The 12981-nt window shown below is 40.6% G+C and overlaps 1 protein-coding gene across 1 annotated transcript in view; it reads right to left on the reverse strand.

Moving 5' to 3' along the window:
• The window catches only part of LOC122061860 (proteasome subunit alpha type-5-like), a 33857-nt gene that overhangs the window by 5087 nt on the left and 15789 nt on the right, over window positions 1–12981 (reverse strand). Inside the window, exon 3 of the mRNA XM_042625376.1 lies at window positions 11938–11996. Coding sequence (XP_042481310.1) covers window positions 11938–11996 — 59 coding nt within the window. The remainder of the gene's footprint in view (window positions 1–11937; window positions 11997–12981) is intronic.

Raw genomic sequence — 12981 nt, forward strand, 5'->3', positions numbered from 1 at the left:
CAAGTGTTATTTTTTATTTTCCCTATTTTCTAACATATTTAGTGTGTTACATTACATATACCTTGTATCACCAAAATCAACATTAAGCCACACCAAGTCATCAAAAATCAACATTAAGCCACATCAAATCATAAAAAATCACTATTAAGTCACATTAAGTCATAAAAAAATCAACATTTAGGGAAATGCTCTTGTTCTATAATAAGTTTAATTGATCAAATGACTTTATTTTTCCATGAGACTTTTTGCATTAGGTATAGCACAAAACCAGCTTTCCAACAAGTCTAAGATTACTTAAATCTGAAATGTAATGACAAATTTATGTTTTAGTCAAACTAATTTTAAAATGCGTTAATGTTGTTAAAACTTCCTGAACGAAAAAAATTTTATGGACATCAAAACAAAAAATTATTTTACCGAACTTTTGGTTTTTAGCAATGTTTTACCATTATAAGATTTATAAAATGTTCAAAATTGAGAAAAATCCCAACATTTGAAAGTTGAAAATCACCCCTACAACCAAATATCCAGTTTTTATTCTTGGACTAAGGGGTTGACTTTTTGTCCTCTTGGAATTTGATTTTCAAACTATTTTTATTGGATTCAATAAGGGGTATTGCTTGTTTATGAATAATATATAAAAACATTTGCTTAAATGATATTTGGCAGAAATAAGTGCCAAAATATAAGGCAACACGTAGTGCAATAAAGCGACAGTCGCCTAGGCCCCAGGCAAACCGCCTAGACTCCAAGGCAACGCCTTGACAACTATGGCCAGTACATGCATGATCCTTATTCGTCACATATGGAAGTCGTGCTATGCATTCTCCATTACTTAAAATCTTCCCTATGACGTCGCATCCTTTTTTCTCCTCATGATCATCTTCGGCTCAAGCCTTCACGGATGTGATTGGGCAGGTTCACTTGACAACCACAGGTCTACCATTGGTTATGGCACCTTTGCTGGTGGTAACCTTCTTACTTGCCAAAGAAAGAAGAAAACATTATTGTTCGGTCTAATGTTGAAGCTGAGTTCCGTGCTATGGGCCTATGGCCCATGGCATTTGTAAGCATCTATGGCTTCATGGTCTTCTCATAGATTTGGTTGTTCCTGCTACTCTTCCCATAAAGTTATTTTGTGACAGGAAATCTGCCATCAGCATTGCTCACAATCTAGTTCAGCATGATGAACAAAGCATGTGGAGATTGTCCGGCATTTCATCAAAGAAAAACTGGATATGGGTCTTATCAATGTGCCTTTTGTTCCTAGCAGTGAACAATTAGCTGATGTATTTACTAATAGTAAGATATTTCATCCTATTATCTGCAAGTTGAGCATATGTGATATCTATACACCAACTTGAGGGGGAGTGTTGTGAAAGGGTACAAGGGTAGAATTATCTATTAGGGGTATTTTAGTCTAGTACTTATTTCTTGAATGTTCTCTTCCATATTAATAGATTTAGCTTGTATCCATTAGAAACAAGTCATTATTTCCTCTCAACAAAAAGATTTAAAGGTAATTTGGACATAAAGAACCAAGGATAAGGTCATGGAAGAAGTGGGTGAGAGTGAAACTGTCTCATAAACCATTAGAAAGGATAACTTGCGAGAAATTTTGAACGTGAAGAAAGAAGAAAACAAGTTTGACTTACCAGTCATGTGGTAGGATGCACCAAAGTCCATATCCATGGGGTAGAGAAACTAGGAGTATGGGTGATGCAGATCCGAAGGTCTATTCGAGAAGGAATAAGAGGGTCGACCCTAGTGGCTGATTGGGTCAACCAAGGCTGCTTCTAATGGCCAGCGGCTTGGGCTATGATGGGGTTATTAGTTACTTATTTAGTTTCCATTTTTCAGTCTTAATTAGTTTCTAAGTTAGTTTCTAATTTCACTAGATTACAATTTTCCAGTTTTAGTAACTACATGTTGGTAGTTTATTCAGTCAATATTTAGAAGCTTTGAGTTTCTATTCTTTGTAATCTCATACCCCATCATTATAAATAAAGAAGGGCACCATACTAAGGCCCATGATTTTGATGAACAAAAAAATATGCTGTTGTCGCTGCCTCTCCCTATGAGGTTACTTTGTGTTTGATCAAAGTGTGGGTTGGTGTGTGATCTGACGACTACTTGAGGTGCGAAGTCCAAGAGATTTTCTTCAAGCCCTATTATTCTCTTTAAGTTCTTCTCTATTCTCAAGGATTAATACTGCTGCAACCAGGTATGTTCCATGTTGTTTCTGCCCAGAAATTTTCTGCAAAACAGAGCAATCGGCCCTACTGGAAGAACCAGATCTGGTTGTCGGATCGGCCCAGTTTTTTGGTTGAGTGTTCCCTATTGTCCAAGTAGGGTTCGACCCAATTTTTGGCTGGTTCTGTCCAATCAGTTGTGAGTTATTAAAAATCACCGAATCCTTGTCTTTTAGTGACCTGCTGTTCCAGAATTGAGTTCGATTGCTGTGACTGATTATATACTATTGTCTTACGATTTTGGATCACTATTACTACTGATTTGAACATCTATGAATAATCTGAAGTTCCTGGTTATGTCAATTTAATTATTGTTGTTCTGTCCTAGCCAACACTGGTGTCCTGAATTCGATTAGCTGCTGAAACTAATATTGTCCTGCTGGCTGTTATTGCTGGTGTGCTTGGGTATCGGGTTGTTCTTTGGTTTAATTTTCCTATAGTTTTGGGTCTAGTTTGACTTGTCTGATAATAGTTTGACTATTATGATTTACCTGAGGAACAGAAGATGAAACTAGCTCGTGCTAAGATAGTTGAGGCTGCTCGTGCTAAGCTAGTTGAGGCTACTCGTAATTGGTGGAGGACCTATGAGCATGAACCGGAAGATCGTGGTAGAGAACCTACTAGTTGGGAGGAGATGAAGCTCGAGCTATCTGACAAATACTTGCCACGCAACTTCAAAGCTCGCATACAAGGCCAGTTAAATTCTCTTCGTCAAGGGACTATGTCTGTTGCAGTGTACATAAACAAATTTGATGCACTTTATTCTCGTACAGGCATAAAGAAGAATGAAAGACAACTATTATCTCGGTTTTGACTGGGATTGCGAGCTGAAAGCAACCGCGGAATCGGAGTTGTTGATGTGTACTCAGTGGGGGATTGCTTTGACAATGCCCTACGAGCAGAGGAGCTTATAGCACAGTCAGTTAGAAGGTTTGGTTTTCAAGCTGGGGAGGTTAAGAAAAATTTTTCAGCCACTAAACCTAGTAGCTTAGTACCCCCAAAGTCCACTTTTCCTCGACGGGCTGATCACAAAGGAAAGGCACCCATGACAGGTAGTAATAAGATACAGTGCTTCCATTGCTAAGAGGTAGGACACTTTGCTGAGTCTTGCCCACATTAGCAGAGGGTTAATGCAGTAGCTGAGGCTGAAGACCCCAATGAGGAAGATGAGTCAGCTCTTTACCCCTATCTGTTGGATGATGATGATGATGATGATGGTGGATATGACTATGACATGGAAGACACTAATGAAGATGGCACTCATGAAATAAATATTGTTGCTCGCATATTGGTGGTTGAAACCAAAGGAGAGGATTGGCGACGTAACTGTATATTCTACAGCCGTATGAAGTCAGGTGAGCATACTTGTCAGATTATAATTGATAGTGGCAATTGTGTCAATGTTGTCTCTGAAGCCTTTGGGAAGAAAGCAACCTTGAAATCTGACCCCCATCCTCAGCCTTATAAAGTATCCTTGCTAAATGGTAATACCTTGCAGGTGAACAAGAGGTGCTCAATTCCTCTGAAACTTTATTAGCATGAAGAGAGTTTGGTGTGATGTGATCCCAATGAAACTCACAGATGTATTGCTTGGTCGTCCCTGGATGTATGACAATGATGCCATGGTTGGAGGGAAAAAAAATCTGTGTACCTTCATATGAAAGGGTGTTCCTACAACTTTCTATCTGATAAATGTGCCGGCTGAAATACAACGACGGAGATCACTAAGGTCAAATCAGAAGGACATTGACATTAAGAAGAAGGTAGTAGTTATGCCCACAAAGGAGCTGCTAGCTATTCCCCGCAAGCAGTTCTTACACACAAGTCATGAGACTGGAATAATTATGGCTCTTGTTACTCGGGAAGTCACTCCCCAACCTGAGGTAAAGTATAGTGCACCTATCAGAGAGCTCCTATCTAATTTTTTTGACTTAGTCCCTGATGATCTCCCAGATGAGTTGCCTCCCATGAGAGACATACAACATGCTATTGACTTGGTACCTGGTTCAATTTTACCCAACCTTCCTGCTTATAGACTGTCCTACTGAGCATGTCGAGCTGAAACGGCAAGTGGATGTGTTACTACAAAAGGGCTTCATTGAGGAGAGCTTAAGTCCTTGTGCAGTGCCAGCTTTACTCATGCCGAAAAATGATGGGTCTTGGTGTATGCGTGTGGACAGCCGTGTTATCAACAAGATAACAGTCAAGTATAGGTTCCTTATACCACGACTAGATGATATGTTGGATATACTGTCCAAGGCAAAGGTCTTTTCCAAATTAGATCTGAAGAGTGGCTATCATCAGATTCGAATCCGTTCTGGAGATGAGTGGAAGACCGCCTTCAAGACCAATGACGGTTTATATGAGTGGAAAGTATGCCTTTGACGAATGCACCTAGCACCTTTATGAGAGTTATGACACAGGTACTTCGTCCCTAAATTGGTCGCTTTTTAGTTGTTTACTTTGATGATATTTTGATATACAGTAAGAACCAAGAAGAGCATATAGATCACTTGAGGCAAGTCTTAAGAGTACTCTGTGCAGAGAAGTTATACATTAATCTCAAGATGTGTTCCTTCATGCTACCCAAGGTTGTATCCCTTGGATTTATAGTGTCATCCAAAGGGGTTGAAGCTGATCCGGAGAAGATCAAGAGCATCACTGATTGGCCTATACCTAAGACACTAACAGAAGTCCGTAGCTTCCATGGTTTAGCTTCCTTCTACAGGAGATTTATTCGGAATTTCAATGCAGTTATAGCACCCATCATTAAATGTATAAAGGCAAGGGGAAGTTTGAATGGATAGCTACAGCGACCAAAGCCTTCGCTCTTGTGAAGAAGAAGATGACAAAGGCACCCATTCTACGCCTATCAGATTTTAACAGAGTATTTGAGGTAGCTACTGATGTTTCACATGTTGGGCTAGGAGTGTTAATGCAAGGACACCCCATCGCTTCTATAGCGAGAAATTGAACGAGGCCAAGAAGCACTATTCCACATATGATCTGGAGTTATACGTAGTCGTCCAAGTGCTACGCCATTGGAGACACTACCTCATTGGTAAGGAGTTCATTTTATACACTGATCATGAGGCTTTGAAGCACCTTCACTCACAGAAGTCGATTAGCCATAGGCATGCCAAATGGGTAGCTTACTTGCAGGAGTTTATATTTGTTATGAAGTACAAGGCGGGAAAAGAGAACACAGTTGCTGATGCACTTAGTAGGAAATTGCTCACACTTAACACATTTTCAGCACATGTTATTAGCATTGATCAGATACGGGGTGAGTACACATCTGATCCTGATTTCAGCACGGTCTTTGCGAAGTTGCAACAGGGTGGATAGCACCTAAAGTACTCCATTTATGATGGATACTTATTCTTTGGCACACGGCTTTGTATTCCAAACTCTTCTGTACGTCACCACATCATACGGGAGTTACATGGAGGAGTATTAAGACATTTTGGGAAGGATAAGACTCTTGCATAGGTGACTGATCGATATTATTGGCCATGCATTGCAAAGGATGTCGATCATATGATCAAGCGATGCCGTGGATGTCAGTTGGCAAAAGGGAAAACAGAACACAGGTTTATACTCTCCATACCTGTTCCTTATGCACCATGGCTTGATGTTAGCATGGATTTTGTTCTTGGACTACCCCTACTAGAGAATGATATGATTCCATTATGGTGGTTGTGGATCGTTTCTCTAAGATGGCTCATTTCATACCTTGTCGAAAGACTTTTGATGCTTATCAAGTTGCAAATCTCTTCTTTAAGGAAGTAGTGCGACTACATGGGTTGCCAACTAGTATTATGTCTGACCGTGATGTTAAGTTCATGAGTTATTTTTAGAAGATATTGTGGTTGAAGACAAATACCAAGCTGAATTTTTCAACTGCATTTCATCCACAAACGGACGGACAGACAGAGGTTGTGAACCGTAGCTTGGGAAACTTGTTGAGGTGTTTGGTTCGAGACTATGAGAAGACAAGGCCTTCCATTCTTGATATTATAGAATTTTCCTACAACAGCTCAGTGAATAGGACGTGTCATACTCCTTTTGAGATCTTACTTGGAGTTCAGCCTAAGCGACCTATTGATCTTATGTCACTCCTACCCCAAGCTCGAGTTAGTATTGAGGCTGATAAGTTCTTACGTCATATCACTGAGGTGCATGCCAACGTCCAACGACGTATTGCCTTGAACAATGAGGTGTATAAGGTTTCTGCTGATCGTCATCAATGTTATGTGGAGTTCAAACCCAGGGACATGGTGATGATTCGAGTAAATCCTTAACGGTTTCAGACGGGTGTCAATACCAAGTTATATCCACGGAAGATGGGTCCCTATAAGGTACTGAAACGTATAAGACCTAACGATTATGTGCTTGAGTTGCCTGATGACATAACCATAGCAACGTGTTTAATGTGGCTGATCTTCACCTTTATGTTGGACACCATTCGGATGATGGAGACATGAAACAAATGTTGAGGCTACCCCAACTGAAGCCACCTACTTCTGAAGTTATTGAAAATGTCTTGGATTATAATTACAAGATCTCCCGCCGAGGCACCGGTTATCACACTTTTCTTGTCAAGTGGAAGGGCCGTCCCCGTAGTGATTGTACTTGGATTCATGTTGATGACTTCAAGAGGCTTGACCCCGACTTGTATGAGCGCTACATGTCCCTTGTCCATTCGTCGGTTGATGACTTCAAGAGGCTTGACCCCTACTTGTATGAGCGCTACATGTCCCTTGTCCATTCGTCAGAGGTGAATGTTTCAAGCCGGGGAGAGTTGATGCAGATCCGAAGGTCTATTCGAGAAGGAATAAGAGGGTTGACTCTAGTTGCTGACTGGGTCGACCAGAGCTGCTTCTAATGGCCCACAGCTTGGGCTATGATGGGGTTACTAGTTACTTATTTAGTTTCTATTTTTCAGTCTTAATTAATTTCTAGTTTCACTAGATTACAATTTTCCAGTTTTAGTAACTACATGATGGTAGTTTAATCAGTCAATATTTAGAAGCTTTGAGTTTCTATTCTTTGTAATCTCATACCCTATCATTATAAATAAAGAAGGGCACCACACTAAGGCCCACGATTTTGATGAACAAAAAAATATGCTGCTGTCGCTGTTTCTCCCTGTGAGGTTACTTTGTGTTTGATCAAAGTGTGGGTTGGTGTGTGATCCAACAACTCCTTGCGGCATGAAGTCCAGGAGGTTCTCGTCAAGCCCTATTATTCTCTTTCAGTTCTTCTCTATTCTCAAGGATTAATACTGCTGCAACCAGGTATGTTCCATGCTGTTTCTGCCCAGAAATTTTCTGCAAAACAGAGCAATCGGCCCTACTGGAAGAACCAGATCTGGTTGTCGGATTGGCCCAGTTTTTTGGTCGAGTGTTCCCTATTGTCCAAGTAGGGTTCGACCCAATTTTTGGCTGGTTCTGTCCAGTCAGTTGTGAGTTATTAAAAATCACTGAATCCTTGCCTTTTAGTGACCTGCTGCGTCCAGAATTAAGTTCGATTGCTGACTGATTATACACTATTGTCTTACGATTTTGGATCACTGTTACTACTAATTTGAACATCTATGAATAATCTGAAGTTCCTGGTTATGTCAATTTAATTACTGCTGTTCTGTCCTAGCCGATACTGGTGTCCAGAATTCAATTAGCTGCTGAAATTAATATTGTCCTGCTGGTTGTTATTGCGGGTGTGCTTGGGTATCAGGTTGTTCTTTGGTTTAATTTTCCTGCAGTTTTGGGTCTAGTTTGACTTGTCAAATCTAGTCCTACATTAATGGATTGCAGAGTTACCTGTGTGAGTTAAAGTAGCTGTGGTGATGGAAGCGGATGCAGACTCAAGCTGTTGGAGACACTTGAGAATCTAGTTATAATCATCTCAAGGGACGGACACAATAGAAGATGCTCCAGATGCAGAACTATGAGTGGTGTCACCAGAATTTCTCGCCGTATATGTCCGACATAGTTGTATTAGCTATCTCATTTTCCCATTCAGGTTTGCCATGTTTTTCCAACAAGTGTCAATAGTATGACTTGTTCAGCCACAGTGAGTACACTGACGAGATGCTTTGTCAAATGGTTGACTTCCTGTATCATAACCACCTTGTCCAAGGCCACCTCCTCATCCTCCAAGTCTACTTTGTCAACTGGTTGACTTCCTGTATCATAACCACCTTGTCCATGGCCACGTCCTCATCCTCCAAGTCTACGATTAGCAATAAAGGCTGAATTATCCTTGGGGAAAGGGTCACTTTTAGAGGTAGCCCAACGACAAATGTGAGAGAACATTTCATTGAGAGACGGTACCCTCCCCCTGTGAGAAGTTGACTTTTGATGGACTGGTTTTGAGGGTTCAGACCAGCCAAGAACGTTGCAACATGAAATTCTGCCTGTTGTTGCTTCAACTGATTAGTATTAAGGGTCCGTTTGATAACGTAACCAGAAACGTGTTTCTGTGTTTTCTTGTTCTCAGAAACAAAGAAACGGCATAAATACCGTTTGGTAAAAGTGTTCCGTTCCACTTGTTTCTTGAAGCATAAATTGTTTAAATTGAAATTTATAACAATTTATGCTTCAAGAAACATGAATGACGAAACAAGTTTTACTTGTTTCGCTCGTTTCTCGAAACAAAAATGGGGCACAAAAAATCGATATTGAAGACGGAGTTTGGCATCACTACCATTCTTAGTGAAGCTACTACATCAATAACAGTAGACAAAACTGAAGAGGAGTGATCCAAAAGCGCAGAAATGCCAACCAAAGTGGCAGAAGAGTTTTCCAACACAGCCAGCTCTCCATCCGTCACCCCAACCACCTCGGGCTTCCTCGAATTCAATGCAAACAAGGAATCCAGAAATGCAGATACAGAACCAAAGTCCAAGCTTTCGGGGTTAAATCCAGCATTTAGGATTTCTACAATCGAATCGGGAAGAAAGTCACGAATACTAGCGTTGGATAGAGCGAGCTTGTTCAATAGGACAACAAGAGCAGCTCGGGATTCTTCTAGGGTTAGAAATCTCGATTCCGAGTTGTTCAGAGAAACCGTAGAGAGGGAGTGTTTCTTAGTTAGCTTATCAGTGACGGCAGAATCAATTCTTACCTGGGAGAGACCATTGGCAATGGCGAAGACCGATGATGAAGAAAGAGAAAAACCTTTACCTCCTATCGTTACCACTGAAACCTCTCGTCCAGCCGCCATTGTTGGAGCTCCTCTTCGAAAGAGCTTCAAAGATGGAGGTGTTTCAGTTGGCTTTCTGAGCGTTTCAGCGAACTTTATTCCCGCGTTAACCTTAAGTAGTGTTTCAGTTGGCTTTCTTATCAAACACCCAAAATTCTGTTTCTGTTCCCAGAAACGGAAATTTCTGTTACTGTCGTTTCTTGAAACAGAAACAGCAGAAACGTTATCAAACGGGCCCTAAGTGGTTGATGAATCTGGAGTTCTTCAATGATAACCTTGTAACTGGCAAAGTAGTCATTCAATGACTCATCTTCCTTTTTTAAAGTTGAACAACTTCTCATACAGATCATACACCCGGGAAATACTCTTGTCCTGAGAAAATCTCTCATGTAAATCTTCCCAAACACCTTTGGCAAGGGTATGAAAAATGACATTAGAGGCAATCGATGGTTCAACGTTGTTCCATAACCACATCTTGAGGATAAAATTATCACACATCCATTCTTTGTAGGCAGCAAGGATGGATGGATCCTTCGGATCAGGAGTAGGAGGATCAACAGTGATATACTTCATCTTTCCTTTGGCATGTATATATGCCTGCATGGCCTAAGCCTATAAAAGATAATTGTAAGCTCCAGAGTTTGATAGTAGCAATCTAGACTAGTACAATATCATTGGGGGAGGGGGGTTTAGGATCTGCCATTAGAACACTAACCAGTAGTATATAGACTCAATCAAATGTACCAGATAGTGTAGAATCACAATCAGGAATCAACAGTAGTAGTAATATGATCAAATCAGTAACCAGTAGCAAGTTTTCCCAAAATAGGGCAAATAACACCAAGATTTGGGTGATTTCTGATCACAAGCAAGCAAAAGGTCAAATAAACCTGAAACAAGGATAGAACAAGAGTCCGACCCAGTAGAATAAGTGCCAAAATCTAATTTGATTCAGATGCCTGGAGTAGTAGCAATTGCAGAAACTATGGTTCACAAATTTGACCAAAAAATAGAGCAGCCACAAGTAGTTGAAGTAAAATAAAATTGCATCAAGCCAGCAGATTGGCCCCAAATCTGGATCGAGTTTACCTTGTATGGAGTCCTAGTAAACCTAAAAAGATTAGCCTCATCAGATGGCTAGATAAAATGTAATTTAAGAAACCAGATCTGAGAAGAAACTTTCCAGAAATTGAGTCTGAAGGTATGTAGATGATCAATGCTGACTTTGTTGCTTCAGAATCTTCATATAGAGAACGTATTAGAAGTATTCTGCCCTAATTTTCCTTCATGCTATCACTAATTAGAGAAGATTCCAATCAATAGGCAGCATAGATGCTGCAATCAGATTAGAACCACATTCCTTTAATGACTCTCAAACCAGGAACCAATTGAAGGAAGATCACTGATCTCTAATGCTCTGATACCATGTACCAAATACCAGAATATGAAGACCAGCAACCAAGGAAAAAGGAAAGAAAGAAGATGAGAAAGACAACCGACAGAGAAAAGATCTTATTTATAGAAAACAGATTACATCAGGATTCCTTCTTAGAGAAGGAACCATAAACATTAAAAAAAGGGTGTACCTGGTGCACGAGGCTCCCACATGTGCGAAGTCCGGGGGGCAAGAACTACACAGCCTTACCCCGAGAATGTCGAGGCTGTTTTGACCGTTTGACCACCAGGTCGCAACATTCATACCTTACCGTTGGACCAAGTGCGCCCAAAACATAGAGCCGTAATAAGCAAGAAGCTATAACAAACCAAATCTAACTCTTAACAACTATCGGCAAAGCTGACTATACCAACAACTCACGATAGAGGGAAAACTCCCCTTATCGCATTACACTAACATGCACCCATATGCAACACTTAACAAAGGATAAGTCAGTAGAACCAACCCTTTGGCACACAAAACAGCAAACATCCAAAATCAACTATATTCCCATTATTCAACTCTATCAATCTCAATGGAGGTGCTTAATCGTATCCTAAAACAGAACTCGAAGCTAACTTGGACTCTTAACGACAGCTATCAGAATCAAAATAATAATAAAGTTACAAATATAACTGCCACAAATAGATAAATACCTCAATACCCTTTGCACCAAAATCCAGGTTTGGACGGGTTCTTTGTGGTCTGGGTACACAGACTGGTTCATGTCAGTCCAACCATGTAAGTGCAACTGGATAATATCTAGTCAAAATTGCTACATCATTTTTCCGCATGGAACAACTAGTCTGTGCTGCACATCCAAGGATATGTGCGCAGGCCATCTGCACATCTTTTTTTCTACCAAAAAAAAATTGATAAAAAATAGACAATTTTTCAGATACATTAATTTTTTTTTTTTTTTAAATTATAAAGAAGAATGTAAGCACAAAAACAATGTCATTAGCCAGATTGTAATTGTGGCCAGCAAAAACAATAACTATTTTTAATAGGAATTTCACAAAATCAATAAAATGTACTTACAAGCTAGGCCCATTCTCATCATGACCAGCAATAAGAAGTGAGACACCAAAAGGTCGAGACTGTACAAAGAAAAGATGATCATTCAAACATTAGCATAAAAGACTCATATCCACCATTAAGTAGCAGATGCTGGAAGCCAGGAAGAATATTAAAAAAAAAAAAAAATTCACCATCCAGCTTGATTGACAGAAGCAACTCAACAGCCATTGCATAAATATCATATCTCAACATTTTAAGAAGGATAAAGTATTGGAAAAACAATAGTACTGATATTATGATGGCTCCATTCTCTCACCTCCCCTGCCCCTCCTCCCCCTACCTCTTTTGATGCCACCTACCCCTCCAGCAGTTTCCACCATCGGCAACCCTCCCTCCCTCCCTCCCTCCTTCAACTATTACCACTCCTATCTCTGATTCCAGCCCCCCCCCCTGGACCCTCATCCTACTTCCGGTCCCTCCCTCCCTCCTAAATCTTGGGTTTCTACTGCCTCCTCATCCACCCACCCTTCTCGTGTTGGCCTTCCCCTCTCCTTCATTCCCCCCACTACCTACAGGGATTCTCCGGTTGAATGTCCGGTGGGATCTCTTGACTCGGATATATCCAAATGGAAGAATTGCATTATCTGTCATTTTTTGGGTAGTCGCACCCCTTTCCCCTACCGTCAATGCTTCGCTCACTCGGAAATGGAAGGTCTCTGGCATGCTGTCAATTTTCTCCTTGACAATGGAATTTTCATATTCAACTTCTCAAATGAGAAGAAAAGAATTTTGCCCTTGAAGGAGGCCCCTGGCTGGTTGGTAAGAAAGCAATTTTTCTCAGGCAATGGGATCAGCATCTCTCCCTCTACAAGGTAGACTTCAAATCAAAACTGGTTTGGATCTCTCTCCCAAATTTGCCGCTCCACTACTGGTGTGCTCACGGCCTCAGCATAATAGGTTATGTGATTGGCAAACCTCTTTACTCTTATCATAGAACAAGACTCCAAGACCAGCTGGCCTTCGCCAGATTTTCATTGAAATTACAGCTGATGTTGATCCTCCAAA

Source organism: Macadamia integrifolia, chromosome 14 (genome assembly GCF_013358625.1).
Source record: "Macadamia integrifolia cultivar HAES 741 chromosome 14, SCU_Mint_v3, whole genome shotgun sequence".
Lineage (NCBI taxonomy): Eukaryota > Viridiplantae > Streptophyta > Magnoliopsida > Proteales > Proteaceae > Macadamia > Macadamia integrifolia.